At 41.4% G+C, this 23873-nt stretch overlaps 1 protein-coding gene across 3 annotated transcripts in view; it reads left to right on the top strand.

Moving 5' to 3' along the window:
• The first annotated feature begins 432 nt into the window (after positions 1-432).
• banp (BTG3 associated nuclear protein) overlaps positions 433-23873 on the top strand; it is a 39427-nt gene continuing 15986 nt past the window's right edge. The window contains exons 1-12 of one of the 3 annotated variants that reach the window (XM_083974182.1): positions 561-593; positions 2295-2373; positions 2466-2521; positions 2715-2815; positions 2904-3103; positions 3252-3341; positions 3556-3728; positions 4815-5054; positions 6613-6771; positions 10377-10498; positions 13138-13209; positions 17455-17499. In XM_083974182.1, coding sequence (XP_083830308.1) covers positions 2717-2815; positions 2904-3103; positions 3252-3341; positions 3556-3728; positions 4815-5054; positions 6613-6771; positions 10377-10498; positions 13138-13209; positions 17455-17499 — 1200 coding nt within the window. In that variant the 5' untranslated portion in view covers positions 561-593; positions 2295-2373; positions 2466-2521; positions 2715-2716. Of the gene's footprint in view, positions 594-2294; positions 2374-2465; positions 2522-2714; positions 2816-2903; positions 3104-3251; positions 3342-3555; positions 3729-4814; positions 5055-6612; positions 6772-10376; positions 10499-13137; positions 13210-17454; positions 17500-23873 lie in introns of all 3 variants that reach the window. The other 2 variants (XM_083974181.1, XM_083974180.1) reach the window with 2 other exon arrangements.

Here is a 23873-nt window from a genome sequence, read left to right as displayed (position 1 = left end):
TTAATATATCTAATAAAAATCCAGTGTCAGATGAACTAAATGACATTGAATGGTTGTCCATAAAAGATGAAAAACTTTTTAGATATTAGGGGCTTTGCCAAAATTGATAGTGGTGCCTATGCATTAAAAAAAAACAAAAAAAACAAACAATTCAGACACCATCAGTCTTAAAGGAATCACTCACATTTACACGTTTTTTGTGGCAGTATCCTGACTTTATTTAATGAGCCTGTCCAGTGCGATTATTTCTGACCGAGCTATTTTTAGATGATTCATATAACTGGTTTAACAGCTTAAGTGCCACAGAAATTTCCACCTGTTAGTAAAACCAAAACTGTAGTAATTAATGTTTAACTCTGAGGATGAATTTTTGTTAGTTATCTCATCTGATCTGTGGTGTGGTGACTATCGGTGGCTCGCTCCGACCTCCAGTGTGTGTGAGTCTGGGATGATCCCCTCAATGAGACAGCAGGAACCGTCCATGTGAGCAACACGCGCAGGCAGCAGGCAGCGGGGCTCGCGCTCATCTCTCGCGAGGAACAGCGCCGTTATCGAAATCTCTACAAACAACACGAGAATTCATCATTCACACGGTAATATAACCCAATCTTACACGGTACATGTGTTGTGTGCCAGCGATGGGGGGGACGAAGCAGAATCAAAATCACATTTTTATCGTCATTTCTTCCAAACCTTTACGATTTTTGTATTGCTTTTCATCGGCCTTTAGGCCCCACTAGCATGCTAATCGCCACGCTAGCTCAAACAGCGAGTCCTTACGCCGACTTTGAGCTAACGTTAGCACGTTAGCACGCAAATCCGATTTTGAAGCGCCAGCTAATGTTAGCATGTCTGTTTCTGTTCAGGCTAGGAGCGAGCTAATGCACACAGGGGCGATGTGTCCACTGAAATGCGGTGTTAATAATAAAGTCAGCTGGGGACAGTTGGTTTGCAACAACTAAAAATGCGCAAATTATGCCAGTGTTTTTGTTTTGTTTTATTTTGCCCGTACCCAATAATAGGGCGTTATAAGACCCCCGCCCAGTTAGCATTTAGCAACCTAGCAGTAGCGTAAACAGTGCGGGGATATTGTAAACGCAGTTAGCCAGGCTAGCACGACTTAACCAACGCTATATGATATTTTAACGGGTGCACCATCCCAGAGGATAGCACCAATGGAAGCGGGGTTTTTCTATGCCTGAACAGCTGCAGCTTAACCCTGTTTTCCCTCCCAAACCAAAGCTAGCAGCTAGGGTAATGTCATCAGCCAGTTCATAAGATCCCGGCCGCCTTTCCAGTGTAAAGTCAGTTAACATCGGTAATGACAACGTTTGTTATTCTCACGAAAAGGCCCAGAATCATTCATATTAGTATGACATCTGCAGTTTTCCATGCATACACAACTAGAAGCATTTGCCCAAGGGAAGACTGACACATGATCTGTAGATACCTGCCTCCTCTGACCAATAAACAAACCGTTAACTGTCTCTGTTATGGTTGGATCTGAATGGTCTTCCTGCAAAAAAATCAGTTAATGAAAATATAATAATTACAATGTTGGCTGCAATTGAGTTAATAATGTCAAAATGTATATCTCAATGTATTGAATAAACAATGTTAATGTAATTTTGATCCTGTAAGGTCACTGTTCTTGCATCAATGAGAAATGTCATGAAAAATCTTTGATGGACACTTTTGTGCATATGAATGTTAGTTCCTTCATTTCAGAAGCTGTACAATTCAACTTTCACACTCAAGCGTACAATGTTATGTACCTAAACAACAGACAAATTAATTCAGATGAAAGTGGAGATGCAGCCATGGTAGACTTAAATGCATAGCCATTTTTTTTTTAAAGGGAATTTTTGTTAAGTCAATGTGTACTTGTGTTTGTTTCATTGCTTTATATACCATAATTGTCCATACAATTAGCTTGGAACACAAAATAGTGATTGCATAATCAAGAGCAAATGTAATTGCACTATGACCACTGTGGACTTACAGACATATTGATACGACATGGAAACAAATGGAATAGCAGTAGATAAGCAGATCATGGACAGACAAGACAAAGCACAGACAAACAGTAGTGTAAATTTGGTCTGAGGTAAATAATTTCTGTATGACACTTTTCTAAACACCCATGAATAATAAAAACTTTTGAAAACAGTATATATTGTTTGAGATCGCTTCATTCGTGTGTCAAGTAATATTGCAAGTCTAAGAAAAACATAAGGAAGAATCTTTATAAGGATGTCAGTAAAAAATATTTTTGCTGTCCTTTTCTATTTCAGCTCTGACCAATGGCTGAGCAAGAGCTGGATGAAATTGTGCAAATAACAGTGGAGGACTTTCACCAGAATGACCGTACAGGTAGGAGTCCTATGAAGCAATATAAATATATATGTAATATATAATATACATAATTTTGATCAGGCTGTTGACATTATCTTCTTTTTGAACAGATAATTAGGTTCTCAATTAAGCAAGTGGAACACTATCAAACATGCTCTTTCAACCAGTAACTATAACTATTATTTTAATTGTGTATAATACACCACAGAGTGTTAGGGTTCAGTGGATGCTTGATACTATTGCCTCTCATTGGAGCAGAGACATAGTGCTGCTTTGCCCCATATTAAAATGAATAAATAATAATAAAAAAGGCCTGTTGATTATGTTTTGAGGGTATCTCTGTGTATGATTCATGGCAGACATGTTGGACAGTCACGAAGACGACGAAGAAAGGCCTCAGAGGAAAAAGAGGAAGTTGAGCAGCAGCCAAGAGAACAACCAAGACATACATTTTATCAAGGTACCAGCGCTGTCACATGTATTTTTGTGTTTTCACAAAACTCTGAACAATTAAGCCACATACAAAATCTTGTTGTTTGTGTTCCCAGAACCTGTTGGTTTCATTCACCACAACTATCAGCCAGCGACTGGAGGGAATCGAGTCAAAGTTACAGGCTCTGGATGCCACCTGCAAAGCTCTTGGGCGCAAACTGGACAGCATGATGCCCTGTGCCAAGAGCCCTATCCAGGTTCCTATGGTTGCGGGCTCGCCTCAGGGGGCCACTCAAACTTGGAACAAAGTGCGATGGTAATTTGCAAGCTGCCCTCCACCACATTTTAAGCCAGTCTCCATTCAGGCACAGAACGCAGTCCAGTGAAGATGAAATAAAATTATCTTGTCAAAGTAGGCGTAGCTTTTTAAGAAAGTGAAAAACCCTTTCCAACCTCTCTTTCAGTGTTGTTCCACAAACAAATGTGATCGTAAGCAGTGAGCACCCGAAGCCCCCTAGCCAAGAGGACACCCCGCTGGAGAACCTGCTCAGCAAGTACGAGGCTTACATTCACAATATATGTTGAGTCAGAAATGCGGAAATATTTCCCAATGCAATGCCTCATAAACAAAGATGGGCTCACTGTTAACAAGACTCTTTCTTGTCAGTTTTCAGTCCAGCCAGTAGTGGACTGAGCAATACCAGGTGTCCACCGCTGTGATTTGTATGTGTGTTTGACCTGCTTATATGTATTTGTGCTGCTTTTCAGCACTGTGGCAAAGCGGCGGCAGAACACAATCCTGGTGAAGGTGCCAGGCCCCGAGGAGAGTCAGGAGGAGCAGGACAGTGGCTCAGAGGCCAGTGACTCTGTTTCCAACGGTGGCCACTCCAGCAGTGCACAAAATGGCCAAAATGTCACACTCATCACACTCAATTCAGAAGGTATGCCTACATACTGTTTATATATACTGTATATGTAGCCACACATACACTATGCATGTGTTATTTTTCTCATTTGGTGTACTGGGCTTCTTCCACACATGATTATACAAATCTTTGCAAGTTAAAGTTACAGGTTTATTAGTTTAAAAATCTCATTTGCTCCTGGTAGAGAGAATGATTACTGCAAATTTAAACCTGCTAGTCCAACAACAAGCCTCTCTTTGGTTTTTTTAGACTGTCTACACGACTTCCAAGTCTTTATTTCTCAGCACTAGCAGGTGGCCACCACCTATCTCTTTAATAACAAAGCAGTGGCGTGCAGTCCTCATTGTCAACACTGCAATGCAGAAAACAGTTGGAATATGTTTTAGAGGTAATAATTACCTCACATTTTAGTGTTTAAAACTCCCTTAAATAACTCCTTTTAAAGTGACTTATTTTACTTACCTAACGTGACTCTTTCAGATGGTCTCCATATTGAATGGAAAGCAAACTGTGCTGATGTGTCATATTCTTGTCCCTGTGGTTCCATTTCAGACCGGATTGATAAACGCTCTGATTGGTCATTCATGTTTTCAGTAGCTTTACTCAGTGGTTCAGGCTGGGCCTCAGAGACAATGACTCACTTGTAATTGTGCAAACATCAATGAAATCCACATTGTCGTTACATATTCTGTGACTGTTGGTCTGTTTATGTGCAGTGGACTCGGGAAGTTCTTGGTTATCTTTAAACGCAAACTATTGTTCGTTTATTGCCGCTGTGGGTTACCATGATAAAATAATGTTAGTCAGCATTAGTTAGATAGTACCATATGGTGTTGAGAACAGAGTGTCTCATGCTTTGTTTGTGACTTTGTTTGGACTTAACAGCTAACACATGCTCTGAGTGAACAGCCAAACCACATATTCTGCTTTTTAATATCTTTGATAATAACACAGGTTTGCCTATAATTTATGCAGTTTGTCTTTACTGCCACATGGGTGTGCTGTTGTATTGTATGGCACGGTGTCTTGGTCAGTCTGCAAGTTGGTTGAAAGCAAGCTGTGTAGCTGAGTTTGAAGAACCGTTCCTCCCCTCTTCTCTAGATGATTATCCAGAGGGCACCTGGCTGGGCGACGAGAACAACCCAGAAATGCGCGTCCGTTGCCCGGTGTCTCCAGCCGACATGCTTCATATCAGCACAAACTGCCGCACAGCAGAGAAGATGGCACTGACGCTGTTGGATTACCTGTTCCATCGAGAGGTCCAGGCCATGTCAAATCTCTCTGGGCAGGGTAAACATGGCAAGAAGCAGCTGGACCCGCTAATGATCTATGGCATTCGCTGTGAGTCCTGACATCATAACCCTCAACTGTTTACAAGTGTATCAATTACATGCTACCTCAAATTAGTTTTCAAAATGCATCATCCACCAGCACTGACTATCCCTCCCAAGCCTCGGAGGTTAATCCAGAGCAGAATATCCTAAAGAGTATGCATAAGGGCTGAATATTTGTTGTTGTACTCCTCAAGTGCTTGTCAAATGTTTCTGAGCTTGTTTGATCTTGCCAGTGTGAAATCACCCACTAATAACTGCCAAGGTGGTGTCTGTAATGTTTATCTCATGATTCTTACATGATTTCTGCATAATCATAATTGTACTCATAAATTTCACTCAGCTGGAGCCTTGAACCCTTGCCCCCCCACCCAATAGCAGTAAATGAACTCTCTGAGACCTTCCCACATTTCATCCCTGTTCCATTACAAAGCGGCACTGAATTGAACACAGAAATAGACTGCAGCCTGTATTCCCAAGGCGGGTTACAACAACATGCATTCATCAGTGCACACACACGCATTAATGTGCAACACATTTTATAACATACCAGACTCTAAATGACAAGCACATGTCTGGTAGAAAGATCCTAATGGAGTCACCGTCAATTCAAGTGAACCCTTTGATTCCTGATTAAGCCGACTCGGGGTTATGATGGTAGACAGATGGATATTTATGAAAGTCCTGTGGCCATATACTATATTAACATGGCTCGTATTGCATTTTAAGGAGGGCCTCTGACTGTTAGTTGTAGCCTATTCTACAAAAATCCCCCAGGGGACTGCACTAGTGTTTGTGTACATGGTTACCTGTATTTCCTCTCAGAGGTGTGTGTGTGTGTGTGTGTGTGTGGGTGTGTGTAGTAACATGCAGATTTGGCTTGACACAGAGGTATGCAGAGGTTGGAGCAGCACCAGGTGACTTTAAGGGTGACTCACTCTAACTGTCTAAGAAAAAAAAAAAGGAATTAAGGAGCACCTGTCATGCCTGCCTGTACAGGACCCATCAGCTGTGAAATGGCTGCTGCTGCTGCACACCGCCACCTCACTATCTGCTGAAACCCCTCAACTCTTCTTCTGTCTCAATTTGTACCCCCCATTTTCCACCTGTGTTGTTAATTTTTTGTAGAAATGAGCTGTCAAGTGGCTTACTCCCTTTAAACAGTTCATGTCACAGAAGTAGACGGCCACTAAACAAGCGGCGCCGCGTCTCACCTGCATGTGTCCCCTGTATCTCAACTAAGGAAAGGATTAGGGACAGTCACCTCACCGGCCGATGTTATCACTGCTTATCTACTGGTGTAGACTGTGGAGGAGAAGTAATCAGAATCAGGGTAATTGTTCCCTCCAGTGTTTAAAGAAGTTTACATCCTGTACAGATTAAATGATGCTATTGCAAACAACTTTCCCCCAAAATCAAACAGATAGCTTCATTATGTATTAAAGTCATTCTGAGGCAAAAGGACACTGAAGCTCTGGAGAGGACATGTCAATTTGTAAATGTGATAAGCTTACAATTTTTACTGTAATTATACTGTGATGACCTTTGACTTTTCCATGACCCCGTAGGTCACTTGTTCCACAAATTTGGCATCAGCGAGTCCGACTGGTACCGCATCAAGCAAAGCATCGACTCGAAGTGTCGCACGGCCTGGAGACGCAAGCAACGTGGCCAGAGTCTGGCTGTCAAGAGTTTCTCCAAACGCACACCTCGCAGTTCAGTCACAGGTAAAATACCGATTATTGTCTGAGGACCGTAAAGCATGTGTCTGTCTCTGCTGCTGTTGCATTGGGGAATCAGTCAGACCTTCCTAGATGTGTAATATTTAATAACTAGAATATGATGTTGTTTGTGTCTATCTGCAGATTGTTGTGAACATAATGACTCAGAAGAAGAAACAGAATAACAGCGTCATATTGAGATCTAAAGAGTGTAAAAGAGTGTTGAAACCCTAAATAAATCATGCATAGCTCTCTAATCAAAACGAAGTTACATCCAAAACAAAACATAGTTTTACATTTGGTCTACAATTTATTGTGTACCATCTTTATCACAAACATAACTGATAAAAGAGAAGCAACATATGAATGTTTACTAACATGATGAATAGTGAACGCAAACATGATCAAATCACATTCAAGTTGAACACTTTTTTATCCTTTACATTTGGATCACACTGACGCCATTCTTGTGAAATGCTTTGGGAATGAACACATTTAAAATTTATCTCAATGGTCAGAGAAAACTTGAGACCTACAGTACCTTGCTCCACTCTCATAAGTCGTTGTCAGCTGATAGCGTTGCTATGTTTTGTGGTTGTTTTCTGATCAAACAAAGATGCACAGATGTGGGAATCAAACACAGACCCCAAAACGGAGACATCTGCTGCTGTTTCTATTGCTTACTCGCCAGTGACGTCACCACTGGTTTTTAGTTCCTGTTAGTTTCTATTGTGACATAAATCAGCTGGTAGTTATGAAACAATTCAATTTTGTCTTGTCAGCAAAAAAAGGATTGTTTTTCAACTTTGAGCTGTTAATATTAACTTTTTTTTCTATTGAGATTTTTGTTGGCGGTTTTATCATAATAACTTGCACTTCAAATGGTACTAAACCCATCTGAGGACTGGATTGGAGTATTTACTCTTTGCAAGATTTGAAAAAGTTCTCTGTTAAGTTGTCTGAGACAAAGCTTTCTTGTGGTTGCAAACTAAGTTTATTATAGATTGCTATGTACAAATTAATTGTTGTTTAAACACTGTTTATGTTTATATTTGTGTTCACGCAGGTTTCAGTCAGTTACATAAAGTTTTAATCAGTAATATTCTATTACTTATATGCAGAGAAAAAAAGACATTGCAGATCATCATCAAACATAGTACCCACATGCTTCCATGAACACAGGTCCGATTTCATCAGCTATATGAAAGCTATGTCAGGGCCTAAACCCACATTCAGATGTGTGACAGTGTGAGTGTGTATTGCTGCAGATGGTTGTAATCTGCACACAATGCTTGCTGTCCTTCCCTCCCTGTGAGCCATCACCTCTCACCTCTGACCAGGGAAAAGTAAGACTGCAGGGGAAACCCAAATATCCTGTGAGCACACATGAGGGGTGTATTGTCAGACCCTGCCTTCACGGGCCTCACACACCCCAGAGTGTACAGCTATCGCTAGTTCAGACGGTGCATGCACAAACATACAAAGACGCGCACCAAATAATCACTCCTTCCTTAATTAGATTACATGTTAATGGACTGGAAAGAGGCAATTCGTCTGCTTTTGAAACCATTATTTATCAGTGAACCAGCAAGTAGAGCTCAGTCCAAAACTGTAGTTTCCACAAGCCACCTGTGTCTTGCTTCCTGGTCTGGCAAACAAAAGCGCTGAGGATTATTTCCATAATACAGTACATAACCATAATAATGACAGATGGGAGACAGCCTAACTTTTCAAAGCAGTGGAACAGAAAGCAGAACCTTTGAGGTGTACGTGATGTCTGATTGATGTATGTTTTATGTCATCGAAAGCTAGATTTTTTTTTTGATGGTCATCATAACATTCGCCTTTCTTAGCAAAGTTAACCCCTGTTCGTTTTGTTACAAAATGAGGCCTTAAATCCTTTCAGCTCTCACCTCTCCCCAGTGACATTGTTACTGTAGCGCATTATTTTGATGTGTAACAAGAGAAGGTGTAATCGTACTCGTTTTGTGGCCTGTGGTGTGGACTCCGCTGTCACTGGGTGCCGTCATTGTGTCCGGGTCGGAGTGTAGCTGTCACGGGATGGTGCGACGCGCTCATGCAGGAGTTTCAGACTGCTGGTGTGATAGCGGGTGTTTAGACTGAGGCCTGGAGTTTGTGTTTGGCTGCTAGACCATGAGTGTGTTTGGATGGCTAGCTGGAGAGTCCTTGTTGTGTATTTAGGCGTTGGATGAAGTATAAACATGCCATCATCCAGCAGATGGCCTGGGAATGATCCCATATTACTTTTTTTTTCTTATAAGAGGCCCCTTGTATGATCATATGTGGGTGTGTGTGGGATTGTGTGTCTGTCTGTCTGTCTTAGGGCTGGGTAAAAATATCGATTCAGCAATGCATTGCAATTCTTTTCTCTGCAATTCAATATCGATTCAGCAATCTTCTGAATCGATTCAAGCCCCTGGCCAGTGGGGGCGCTGCGAGCAACACCCTCGTGTGATTCGCGCTGTACGGACGGGGGCCGCACTAGACCAAACCATAACAATATGGGAGTGAGCAGTGTTGCCAACTTGGCGACTTTGTCGCTAAATCTGGCGACTTTCCAACCCCTCTTGGTGACTTTTTTTGTCAAAAGCGACTAGCGACAAATCTAGCGACTTTTTCCCGTGATATTACAAACGTTTCTGGACCTGAAATCACGTTATCACAGCTGTTTTCAACGAGCAGGGGCGCTGCCGCGGGCACTCACAGGTAGTCAGCCTACACACAGTAGTGTCACGGAGCTGCCTCCGCTGCATTCAGAGAGACGCACTGCTCCACACCACAGACATAAAGAGCGCCGCTGGCCGCTGCCGCCCCTTGTTTTAAGCACACGTTGTTATTGATATTGTAGCGTCAGACCCGACGACAAGTCAACAACATAACACAAACTTATCTGACAGCTGCTCTCACTTCTTCCTCTGCTCCTCCTCACTCACTCACCTACACACAGACAGGACTCTGTCTTCCTCACACTCACCCCAGCCCCTCAGTTTCTCATCCCACCTGCCCGTAGCATACACATTGACAGTCAGTCAGAAATCACAGAACTTAAACATCATAACAAGAACATTACTGCGGGGTCGCTACAATATTTTCAGTTGTGCAGTAGGCTATTATTAATTATATTGTTTTGTATTGTTTTATTACTCAAAATGTTATGAGTTATTTTCCAAGAGAAAAGTAACACATAGCCTAATTTAAATTTAGCTGCACTGTAGTTCAGTGTTAAAGCAGTGTCATATTTTGTTATGCTATGAGTTATACTATAGCTGTTCATAAGGCATGAAACTAAACAAATAATTATTAAAAAAAAAAAAAAAATCTGGTACTCTTATTTGTCTATTTCTGCTTGATACTGAATCGATATCGAAGCATTTCAATCAATATCGAATCGAATCGATATCGAATCGAATCGTGACCTAATGAATCGAAATCGAATCGAATCGTGAGATTCTCAACAATACCCAGCCCTAGTCTGTCTGTGTCTTGGATACCTCGTCCATATTTTTCATGTATGCTGGAATCAGCTGTTGACCTACTTCCACTGTAAACATGAGCGCACAAGTGACCAATATGCTTGTCCTCCTAACCAGAGGGAGGCATGGGAGAGGAAACAGCCCACATGGAGACCGCCACCCAGCAAACCTTGCACTACACGCTGGCCAATCAGCAGGTCCAGTTCCACCGTATCGGCGAGGATGGACAAGTTCAGGTGGTGAGTATCAAACAATTCTTTCTCTGAATCCATAAACAGACATTTTATTCACAGGCAAACGCACAACAACGTATTCTCTTAACAGTTAGCATGTGGGTCTTTATCCTGCTCTCTCTCAATATAACATCTCTATCTCAAAATCATGTGTCTATCCTAGAAGGGTTTCATGAAGCTGGGTAGGCCTGCATGATACTGAATGATACTGAATGATACTGTTCAGTATTGCAATGACGATATGACTCAGGATAAATAAGCAAATATTCAGGTGTGCATATTAACCATGCAGTTCCTGTGCCTTTCTGAAAACAACTCAATACACTCACTGACGGGAGTCCGCCATCGTTGTCGTTGTTACGATACCTCGTGTCTAGCGGTGTAGCTCAGGTTACAGGTATGAGCTGTGCCTGTAAATAAAACATGCTAATCGTCACATTTGAGGCGAACTTTACGATGTGTTTGTCGTGCATGTTGACATCGCTATGACGATGATAACAAGATTAATCGTGCAGCCCTAAAGCTGGGTTTGTAACATATGTGGACAGATCACTCCTCACCAGCGACTAACACGGCATTCTGCAGAAATGTAGTACGCCCCTATGCTTAGGGAGTGGATGACCCCTGTCCAGCCGCTGTGGTCAAAGGTCACAGTCAGGCCCACTATCCCGTTATGTGTGGGCTGACAAAGAGGAAGTGACTGGATATCTCATATCTAGTCTTGGCCATGAAATCTTGTGAAGGACAAGAGTTGAACCGGACACTTAATTAAACTCTGTGGCCTGCGGAAGGTTTTAGAGATATCACAGCTTATCAGATATCATAGGGTTGTGTGTGTGTGTGTGTGTGTGTGTGTGTGTGTGTGTATGAGGTATTGATCAAATTCATTTATAGTGCCTGGTTTTCTTCAAGGGTTCTTATTGAGGTTACAATCATTGATTGAACGAGAGCACCGTGGCGCAGTCTTGTCTACTTGTTGTGTGTTCCAACAATCAGTGACAGACACAAGCTGCTGGAGAGTATTTGACAGGAAAGTGAATTAGATCTTCCTGTCCTAGTGCAAGTTTGTGTGTGTATGTATGTAATTGTGATCTTATTAGACTATTGGAGAACATTAGAGAAATAATATCTGTTCTGCACCTGGACTTATTGATGCACCCACTTTATGAGATGACAGTGCCACAAAGCAACCTCATAATATACAGCGGTGAATATGTCTACTGTGAATAGGTTGCTGCATGATACATGGATTTGGAGGTGCTGATGATGAGTGACTCATATGAGAGGGGAAGGAAAAGGCATAAAAGATGGAGGGCGGACAGACAGGAAGAGAAGTTAGGGAGAAGGTGGGAGAGAAAGACTGTCAAGAACTCACTGTGCAGTTATTACCCTCCCGATACTGCAAAGTATTAAAGGGTGCAGCTGAGCATGAAATTTACGAGTACTGTTAGTACGCATGAGGAAATAAACTATACTTACTGGCAGTGATATCGTCCTGGAACCGTAATTACTAAAGAAAATTTGTGTTGTGTTTTTGCCAGACTACACAAACCCCACATGGGGTGCTTGGTCAATTAATTGTATTTTGTATATTGCAGCTAAAATTAAGCTTGAAAGACAGGTTCAAGAAATGCTCTAGTGTGCCTTAAAACAATACTTACATGCGCATGAACATTGAAACAGTTTAGCTGAGTGTTTTCAATCCCTCTTGGTCATACTGGCCGTTAAAATATGCCTTCCTAATATGATCTGTAAGTGATGCATGCACAAAAGCCACAGTCCCCACAAACAGGGAAACAAAGTGTTTAATTTGCAGAGGGAAATTTGGTGCGACATGCTTGTTTTTTTGTGCACGTCTGCGGCGGACAGCTCTGTTCATGCCAGGGTGGTAGGAAAAACAGAAGAATAAAAATATGTTGACGCATGCGCATAGGCGGTCTTGAAGGTTTTGATATTCAACCTGCACTTCAACACATGTAGGCCTGGGCTTTGTTAATATTGCTGTTGAAGGACATAAGCAATGTGCCTGTTTTTGTGCCAAATTTGTACTTCACAGGAGAGAAACTGTGTTCAAAGTCTAAAGAAAGCCATTAAAATAGTCTTTGAATTTAAATATACTTTCTTTATGTTTATTCTACATTAATTTGATGATTTGACATAGATAAATATTCATTATAAGCTTCACACTTAAGTGGACAAATGCAGGGTTTCCCGCAGCGCTTTCCTGTTAAGGCGGCCGCCTTAACAACAAAGAGCTGCCGCCTAAACTAACGTCTTAAAAAAATTAAAAATGTAGCGATATTCGCCACCGGACGAGCGCCTTCATTCATCTCCGCATCCTCTCTCACACATGCACACCACAGAGAAGCGCGCATGCATACAGCAGCGCGCGTGGCGAAACTTAATACGATCGATCAATCCGCCCCCCCCCCCCCCGTCAACAGACACCACCTTAACTAACACATTTTCTGGGGGAAACACTGAAATGCAATTAATTAATCGATAAATTAGTCGCGATTAATTACAGAAAATTGTGCGATTAATTTTTTTTTTTTTTTAATTGATTGACAGGCCTAGTATTTACATTTCACGTGTTCAATTGTTCCAGCATCTATTGTCTCTCATCCTCCATCTGTGTCTCCCAGATTCCACAGGGTCAGTTGCACATAGCCCAGGTGCCACAAGGAGAGGAGGTGCAGATCACACAGGACAGTGAAGTAAGTGTGTGTGTGCGTGTGTGTGCGTGAGAGTGAGACAGAGAAAAGACAAAACAATCAACCACTCCTTTACTTGAGTCATTCTTTGTGTTATATAAAATTTCTCTGTCACTCGGGGGAATTTGTCTCCAAACAGAATATAACAGTGAAGTCATGCTTGAGAAAGAAGCGGTTTGCTGGGAAGAAAATGATCCTTGTCTAGTTTAGTGTGGGAATGTCAGCATGCCGTGTTGGAGGATCTTGGTTTTTAACTTGGTCAACTCCTGTTTAACGAATGACTTGCATTGTTTGACTGGCTATTTGAAATCATCCTTAATGTTTTTGTGAGCAAGTATTTTCTGTAAATACATCTGTGGCTGTTCAACCTCTTTCTCACTGACAGTCCAAAGGCTCTATCGTGTAAATGCATGCTGCAATCATGGATACAAGCTGTTATACACTTATCAGGTCAGACCCCCTGTTGCCTCTGCCTTAATTCTTCGTGGCATGGATTCAGCGAGGTGCTGAAAACCTCGTGGCTGCACATCCATCATGCAAATGTCCTGTCCAAAAAAACTTTTGAGATGATACAACCTTTTTTGACATGGTGGTTTATGTTTATCGTGCCGGAAGGAGCCTTCAGGAGATGGGTACACTGAGTGATACATTTCAAAGGAGGTTAAATCGAAAGCAACTGGACTTAGTTATTTGTTTAGGAAGACGTTTCACCTCTCATCCAAGAGGCTTCATCAGTTCATGTAGCAACTGACCAGGCTGGGACTGGTCCAACTATCTGGTGTGGAGACTCACTATTTAACCTCTTGTGTGGGCGTTCACAAGGGTGATGATGTCACTGGTTCCCTTTTGTGCTCCAAGTGCCAACGACAGTCGTTTAAATGACTGCCTTTGATGGAAAAGTTGGTTTCGACTTCATTAGTGCCCTATGTTGTTATAACGACAGTCGTTGGAGTCACTTGCCACTTGTGAACAGTAGTGGTTCACAAGTGGCAAGTGACTCCAACGACTGTCGTCGTAGGTGAAACGTCTTCCTAGACAAATAACTAAGTCCAGTTGCTTTCGATTTAACCTCCTTTGAAATACTATGACCTGGGCAAATGAGAATATGCACCGGCTTACTGAGTGATAAAGGGATGGACATGGTCAGAAACAATACGCAGGCTGGACCATGACCATGTCTAGAGGTGTAAATGCATTGAGTTGCTGCATTGTGATCGGCCTAGGGTTGGGCGGTATGAGCAAAATCTTATATCACGGTATGAGTAATTTCATATCACGGTAACGGTATATATCACGGTATGTTTTTTTCCCCCTGTAAATTCAAGTGCTTAAAATAACCATACTGTCGCAGCATTTGATCATTTTCCTCTTTTATTTTTTAACTTGGATTTCTATTAAAAAAACAAAAAAAACAAACAGGAAAAATGCCAGAGCAGTCTTGCTCCAGTTAGTGCAATTATATAAAAATAAATCACAACATCACAAATTTGCATTTTACAAAAATGCCTACGGTCTGTGCTGTCTACGGCTGTTCAAACAGGTCAAACCGGGAAAATCAAAAAAGTTACTTAGAGTTCCTAAGGTAGTAACCTTTACAGTCTATGGTAGTACGGGCTCAAATGTCAACAACTGACGGAAAAACGGTGGGTGGGAGGGACGGGAAGTGACCATAATAAACAGTGTCCTAGGCTAGCCTGTCCTACAGTAAAAATGGCACATAGAAAGAGGAGTAAAGCAATATGTTAAGCGGCAATATATATTTAAGCATCAAAGATGTTCAATCAAACCTACATAGTTTGAAATAACGTTTAAAACACACACAGCCAGTGTCACAACTAAGCATAAAAAGCCCGCTAGCTTAATGCTAACGTATAATGTAAAACACCATAGACGGGCTAACAGAAATTAGCATTGGTTATAACCTGACTTACTCCTCTTCTGAAAAACTCTGACAAGTCAAACTTTAGGATGTGTTAGAGGTCTAATTCATCTGTCTAAACATCAGAACTATGACACATGAAACGGTAAACACAGCTGATCGATCGAAAAAAAATTACGGCTGGAGTGAATTACTTTCACTTTTCACTTTTTCGTCTTGTTGGGCGGGTTGGGCTGCCTCCGTTTCCTCGTGACTCCCACTCATGGATGTATTATATTATGCTCCCACTTCTGCTTTCACTCTCTGCCTCTGCCATGATTGTTATCACTCCGGTAAGCCTCCGGTAACGGTAAAGCTGTTTCTTCTTCGTCGTGCTGATGCAACCACGCCAAGCAGTCTGCTGCAGTGCCGGCTCCCCCGTGTGTCGAGGCGGTCTAACTACAGTGACTCAGAGAGATGCCGCAGACATCTGCTCTTTCTCCGGTATAAACGGTATTGCAAAATCTCTACCGGTAGACATTTTATACCGTCACACGGTATAATACCGTCATACCGCCCAACCCTAGATCGGCCTATTAGATATTTGCATCACCGAGGTCAGAGGTCAAAGTGTATCTTATAAAGTGGGTGGTTAAGTGTACATGTGAACCTGTGGCACAGAAAACTAAATTTCGGATTCTTTTAATACTACAAATGATTGTAAAGACATGAGCGATCACTCTAATGATGGATGAACCCGATGGGAAAACTTCCACACTGTTACATCCCAGGCGCTTTACTCTACCAGGTTGCAGTATCCTATGATGAAGCTTTCTGTCAGACTGTGAGCTCGCCAAGTTTTTGCTCTGAAAATTGGGGCTGGACTTGGTAGCTTCAGCTGTGTGGAAGAAGAATAAGTCTAGCTGTCAACTACGCCCATTTATATTTCCTTATGAATTTGTGATTGCACAACTCATTCTGTGTAGACTCAAAACTAGTCTTCTATTAGGAAAGAGTCAAATTATCAAACTGTTATTTTTCATCTGGCAAATCAGTGTATTTATTTTTGTGGCTGTTTAGCTGTGTATGTTTCTGTTGCGGGGGAAATACCTGACAACGTTAACGTCATTAGTGAATTTTAGCAGATGGTCCTTATAGAGCATCTTAGTGTTTATATAGCTTCCTGTTTATGTGTGAGGTTATGACTTTTGTTTCTACACAATGACCAGATGTCTCGTGTCGCCCGCTACACACTTCTGCATGCAGACACAGTATTGGCCTGCCAGCTGAAATCAGAATCTAACTCCAAACCACAGCGAGTGCTGAGGAGGAATTTCCGCATCAGCATCATTGTTAATGATTTTTTCGAGGAAGCGGGATGGAGATTTATTTCAGGGCGCCAGTCTGTGTACACAGTCATGCACAGGCAATCACATACTGTGTATGATACGTGCCATACATGTATGACAGCTTGAGTGTTGTGCAAAAGCAATTGACACCTTGAGCAAGTGTTTTTCTCATTTCCTCCCGAGTTGTACTAAAGGACGCTCAGAGGAAGAAATGCACAATTGAGTGAGAGAGACGGAGTGAATTGGAGGCAGAAAAGCTCTAAAGCTTTTCCTGCTCTTTGTGGCTGAGCCCAGATTTTTTTTCTCTCTCCTTTCTCCTTCCCATTCCATGATATTGTTTGTTTTTTGGAGTTCAAAGCTTAGCAACAAAATCCCACTTCTCCCAACTGCCACTCACAGAATATGTTTTCATTAGGAACGGACCCCTTTCATCATAGACATTGGTTTTAGCGTGCTCGAAAAGGAAATGAGCTGTTTGAGAGATCACATTGCTCTCTGGCCATATGGCAGCGCAGACACTGCTACATATATACATGAAATACAATTAGCAAGCGAAAACAGCCGAGACAGCTGAGGGTTGGCTAAATATGGCCTGTGCGGTACCGTCTCTCATGTGGTCGTGTTAATAACCTAGTGGGTGTTCAGTGATTTAATGATGGCCGTGGCGTCTTGATGAGACTGTGATTAGCTTGTGCAAATATGTTCCTGTTTTGTTTACGGGAGTCTTGTTGTAGTCAGAAATAATGGGACAGTTGACGCACGGTCCAGGACACTGCATCCACTTCTAATGTCCCTAATGTCATTAAGTGGTAAGACCCGTCTGCCAAAACCCATAACAATTCAGATAATATAATTGTCATGGGTTTGTTGATCACAAGAGGGAGAGAGGTTCAGTTTAGTGCTGCTGCTTCATGGCTTGAATTCTCTTGTGCGCACTTGTTTCCATCTCAAACGCACAGCAGTGGACAACGTGCTTTTTTTTTTAGGCAGTTAAATGTGTGTGTGATGATGATGTTATGACCTGTCATTTCTGTATTTCAGGGAAACCTCCAGATCCACCAGGTGCACGTTGGTCAGGATGGACAGGTAAGAATACATTTATAGTAGCTTAAATAAAAGTATGTACTATTTTGCTGTAGTAGACAATAAACCGATAAATCATTTTGCACTTTTATGCAAATCCATTACCAGACAGAGGGTGCATAATGTGTTGTGTGTGGTTTTGTGTTGGAATCGTGGCTCTTCAGGTTATTGCAGAAGTCTTCGTCGTATCTTCCACAAATGATTCAAGTGTCGCAAACCTTTTATCCAAAACTCCATCCTTGCCGAATGTCTCACTCTGCAGCCTCTAGATTAAGAGTGGCAAATTAGTGCAGCTAAGCTTATTGTGAAGGACTGCCCATGACATCATGCTGATACTGACTGTTCACTTTACTCAATGCTAATTGTACAAAGTCTCTCAGCTGTCCAATACAAATTGGGCTCAAAAATTCAATATACACAACCTTACCTCAATATAAACCACTTATTAAAATACAACTGTTGTTTAATTAATCAATGGTTAATGTTTTACTTTAAGGATTCCAATTACGTCACTAAAAGCGGCGGGATACTGTGTTTCACCCCTCCTTGTATATTTCAGCCTTCAGTGGTTGTGCTGAAGAAAATTGTGCTGTGCTCTTTTTTTTTTTTTGGCTAGCTTTATTCGAGCAGTCATTGCACAACAGCTTTTCGTCGTTATAGCTGTGTTTTGTTTTTCCATGTGACTGCACCCAACAGATGCTGAATGTTTCTGTCATTCAGGGTAGTAGTGACCCTTGGCGACTTCTGTGTAATGGTGACATCAAACCCTATGCCTGCTGTTGTAGTGTTGCTGCCAGTGTGGTCACCCTGATGCGGATGTGTTTCAAAATCATATGCTGAATAGTTTTCAGCATTTTACCCAGTTCAGTATTACATATACATTCACATGACACTCAAATATTACACCAGTGTCCAACTTGAAGTGTATTTTGAGGCCCTCTGATAGAAAACAGAATACACTAGAAACCTCAGGTAAATAAACAATAGATTTAGTTGCGTTACAACAGCAGGGCAGGTCCTATAATTATGAATGTCACTGACTGACTCTTTGCTCCTTGATCGTTGCTGTTTCAAAATGATTTGACGCAAACACGTTCCATCTAGCAGTTGTTGCTAGATTTACCATGTACGGGTGCCAATCATGGGCAGTCATCCAGCTGCCCTGGATTTCCCAGCTGCTCAGGAATTCACTAAGGCTCACTCTATTTCAGCAAGTGGAGGTAGTTGTAGTTGGAGATAGTAAAGCCATCGCTTACTGCAAAGCTTACCAGCAACCTGCCGGAGCGTGTCAGCACAGCCATTAAAGGCCGAATAAGGAAGAGGGCTTTTAATTTGAAACAATCACTGGAAGTGTTGAGTTTGTATTTACATATAATGCAGCAACTTTAACAGGGCAAATGGGTGCGACTGAAAACAAGGCTACCAATTAAAATGCCAGAATGATTAATTATACATATCAAACCGAGGGAATTACAAATCGAGACCTGCCTCTAATACTATCCTGTTAACCTCTGCAGTAGAAATTAATAAAGGTTCTTGCTGTTCACATTTTTGAAGCAATACAGTTATTTGTGGATTCCAGATGGAGGTTGTGCCCAGCAAGAGACAAAAAGAGAAAGGGAAAAATACTATATATGTGATCAAACAGATAAGTGGCTGGACCTGGCTGACACTAAGATGCAAATAGGATGCACTAATTTTATATTAGAAATATAAGCTCACTTGTTGGTGAGGCTGAGTATATAACCTACTTATATTTCCTCATGATGATATGCTGAGTAAAAACTTTCCCCAAGTGCACTGTAGATCTGTCACCCTAAAACAAAACAACACTGATGCTGATATGTAGTTGCCTGGATGTTTGTATTTTGAAAGTATTCTTTGACGTATTGTTGGTTATGCATCAATATGTGTATAATGAAGTTACAATAACATGTCATAATATGGTCAGTTGGATATGCATCAGTTGGCTTGACCCTATAACTTTTAATCAGCCCCAACTGCCTGTTTTCGCAAAATCATGCACCCACCTTTTTTGCACTGTTGCAATCTGGCCACAAGCTGTAAAGCCCATGTTTTTTTTTTTTTGAAAGTACAGCAAAGGGTAAAGCTGTATCTAGAGATGCACTTGTAAAGCTGTTTTCCCTCAGTGTTATGACTCGGCACCAGCGACAGCCATAGCCGGAGGCGTTATGTTCTCACTTTGTCTGTTCCTCCCACTCTGGTAAACGCAATATCTCAGTAACAGCATGAGTGAATTTCTTCAAAATGGGAAACAAACATTCACTTGGACTCAAGGCAGAATTTGGAGGTCAAAGGTCAAGGTCACTGTGAGTGGACGTGACACATATTTGGCTATAACGCAAGAATCCATACACACATCATTACAGAATTTAAAACACATGTCTAATATGATAAATGATGAAGTGATGACATTTTATATCCAAATGGTCAAAGGCTAACTTGTGCAAACACTTCTAGCCAGATACTCTGTAACTTGGGAGCAGAAGAAGAAGAAAGTTGTGATCATATTTCCGTGCGACTGTGAGGTGTGACAGTTGCACCTTAACAAAGCAAAATAAACATTGAGTAGCAGATACGTAGATCTTTTCAGTGGCACACGGAGAGGGTCTTCAACCATGATAATCCATTAATTCTCATATTTGTGTTGATGATAATGTTAATGATACAGCGATATACCATTAAAGCAGAAGTAAGCGATCCGGTCGTTTTGGCTAACTTCTTGTCAGCAGATGGAGTTAGCAGTCCCCGCCCTCGTCCCTACGTCACCACATTCACGTGCATCCCTTGGCTGCACACACAGAGAGGACCGCCCCTTTATGCCGTTCTCTCTCCTTATTGGATAAAGGTTGTAGGATACAAGGAAAGTTTTCTCCTCGGCTTACAGAGCAGAGTGACTGACAGACCCGTGTTTCAGACCAAACACTCTATGTAAGTGATTGCTGTCGGAAGATATAACTATTTAAGACTTATATTAACACAAATATTCCGCTTACTTCTGCTTTAAGAAACATACAATTACTGACCTGTCCATAGACTTAGATGTTCTTTGTGTCGTCCCAGTATCTATGTCTCTGTGTCCAGCCCTCTCTTAAATATTTTGGACCAAGGACCCTTCCTGTTACTCTGTTCTTCCCTGTGAGATCCAAGCGAGTCTTAATCAAAACAGAGCCGCCCTGTGTACAATTTCAGGCCACATATGGACGCTGAATACCAACACATAATTTCACATTCATGATTTCATCATGTTTGTCTGGAAGTTAGGCTTTAGGACAGGAAGTTCTTTCTCACGCTGCCCATCTGGTGATTATACTGTTTTCGTGGCATTTTGTTACAACAGGTGTTTTTCTGTAACAGCCACTAGAGGGTTTTTTTTTTCCCTCCTAAAATGTTAATGTAAGGTACACAAGTTTGGGGTCATTACTAGGAAATTACACATTATTATATCCTCTGTTTTTTTAAAGGTAATTAAATCAACCTTCCTTACCCACAGGACTCATGCTAAGATGCACATTAATTAGGTCGCTAAATGTTTCTAGGGCTTCTCATCCACTCAGGTGAATTTATGCTGCACCTTTAGCCTCATACTCCTGATATCTTTAAACAAAAATGTGGTCATTTTGCTGATTATCCAGCGCTCGTTGCAACACAGAGTAAAATATGATAGCTTTCCAAAGTTGTTAAATCTTCCTCATAGTGTTATGAACCACTGTGCAATGTTTTGGCTTCTGATAGGCCTTCAGACTCATGCAACTATGACTCAAATCAGCTGTATTGGATCATATTTCATTCTCTCACCAGTACCTTAAACACAACGCCTCCACCAATGTAGGCCTGTGTGTTTGAAGGCCCGGTAAGTCCACATTAGTGCTTACTTCCAAAGTTTGTAGTAAAACTAGTCAAAAATGGAGTCTTTAGCCATAAATTCAGACGTTCTGAGTTGTACTTGCCACTTTGTTGGCTCACTCATACACACCCTTTTTATAATTCAGAAATGTTTTGGCATGAACTGAAGGCAGAATAAAACGAAGGAGATTTTCCATCGATATTATGCCAGTGACGAGACTTTGGAGGCTTAGGAGTGTAACTCAAGCAACAACCGTCTTCTTTCTTTAACTAAATGAAGTCCTTTCTTTGTTTCATTGCAGTAAGAGGTAATATGATTACAATTACAATGCTTTGTAAGGAATTACTGGGCCTCCAACAGTGCGAAAACGTTTACCCTATGTAACGTGACATGTTAAAAGTCTGGGGTAAAGAGGAGTTACGAGCCACCCACCAACGAGAACCATGTGCTCTTGGCTTCTCATTTTCTTCATTTTACAGTCTGCTTAAGATCTCTATCATCTAATTTGCCGATAGGTTCAAGGCGCTGTTGTCTATCTTGTTTGTATGTGCATTTGTGATGTGTGAATGCATCTGCTTTACATGAGGGCAGCCTTTTGTTGTTTGTGTTTTTTTTATTGGCTGTTTGGTTCCGTGTGTGTTTTCAATTGATTGAGGTAGTCACCGCACATCCTCATTCTCCCTCTCTCTCACACACTCATAAACACACATGCATGCCCGCGTCCTCGGATGACCTACTTTGCTAAGCCTGACAGCAGCATTCCTCCGTCTCTCTCTAGGATCTTTTGAAGGAGTTTTGGCCCAAGTTTGGTTTAGATTTTGCACAACAACACACATTTCCATCAGTTCTTCATATCAGTTAACAAAGTGTCAGCAGATTTACAACAGCTTTATCTGGTTAAACTGTTCTATTGGATGTACAGAAGTTATGCCATGCACAATATGCATCAACAACATGCACTTTTTTTGAAACTGCACTGTGGAATACGTATATGGATTAGCTCCTTGAAAATAGACACCAAAGCATCCCAGGATGTGAGAACTAAAAACTGCACAAAGGCCTCTATTCCCCTGGCAGTGTCTGGGAGCCTAGTCCAATAAAAAGCTCTTTTATTTTCCCTTTCTTTTAGCTCATACTTTGATTGGGTTTGTAAAATGATACGAGTGCAATGCCAAAACAAACATGCAGTGACTTATTCTCTAAACCTCATGTTGCAGGTCGAGCTTTTCACACACACGCAGTGGTACACTACAGTGGCAGCGTCGAGGCAGAAGGCCTGGCGAATCTTAGGTCAGCTCTTAAATCTGATGAATCCCAGAAAGAACACTCAAGGGAACGAGAACCCAAACAAGTACGACATTATCGATAGCGCTTCATTGAAGGAGATACATCTCTTCGGCCAGATATGGTTGCATACAAATGACATTTTACATGCTTATCGTGATTGGTGTAGTGTATCTTGGAAGAAACTCAGGCAAAGACAAGACCTAATCCTAAAGTGTGCTCTCTTAAATGTCTAATTTGTATGTTTACATAGAGGCCCACATCAAATAGGCTATGAATGATGTCACTGTTTTTGTAATCTGGCAAAATAGTGCTGAGGCTATGTTAGTGTAACCTAGCCCACGCAATTCATCACACAAGAGCTCTCTCACTTCCTTTCTTTCTCTGGGGCAGCCTTTTTCATCCCCATCTCACTCTGGCTTCTTTTTCATCTTCCCCATGCTGCGTAGCCGTGGCTACACCTGCCTTTTAAAGGCCGCCTGCTGCATCCGATCACTCCAGGTCACAGTAACTGTCAAATGTTTACACTCTCAGGTCGGATATTGGCTGCATTTGGACCCATTACATAAACGGAGTTGTGGCACTCTCAGGTTTTAACGGCTTCACACAGATGTTTCTTAGCTCTGTGTCTCTCTCTGGGTTTCTGGATTGCTACACATGTTTTCCTTGTTTATTTGTAACTTTCTTACTTTGTGTTTATCTGCACTATTTGAAAGCCATTTATCGAAGTCCACAATTTGGTTGTCCAGCACATATTTTTCATCAGATTTCAGATTTTTTTTAATCAGATTTCAGTTTTGTGTGGAACTAATTCCAGTTGTGGTTGGCTACAAGAAGCAACATTTATTTACTGGACTCAGATTAATGTATTACTAAGTACTTAAGTATTCTTCTGGCTCTTGGTAGCAGTTAAGTATTGTATCATTTAATCACTGAGTGCATGTCTAATCAACCCTTTTTTATATATATAACAGAGAACACATATTGTAGGTTTCCATCTCAAACCCATCATTTAATTATCAACAGACTACTCAAAGTGTCCATGGAACAAATGGGAATGAAGTGTAACTTTACATAATGGAAAATAAAAAAAAGTACTCTGGCTAGTTTTTGTAGTTTTGTTTCTGTTTACGAGGCTGCTATTTTCTGTGCATAATGTTCTCCGTGGGGCCACTTTCATACTGCCTTTGTGACGTACTCTTGAGGTATTTTCTTTTTTTTTTTT

Source organism: Trachurus trachurus (genome assembly GCF_905171665.1).
Source record: "Trachurus trachurus genome assembly, chromosome: 6".
Taxonomy (NCBI): domain Eukaryota; kingdom Metazoa; phylum Chordata; class Actinopteri; order Carangiformes; family Carangidae; genus Trachurus; species Trachurus trachurus.
The sequence above is the reverse complement of the archived record's forward strand: the minus strand, read 5'-3'. Positions and strand labels throughout refer to the sequence as shown.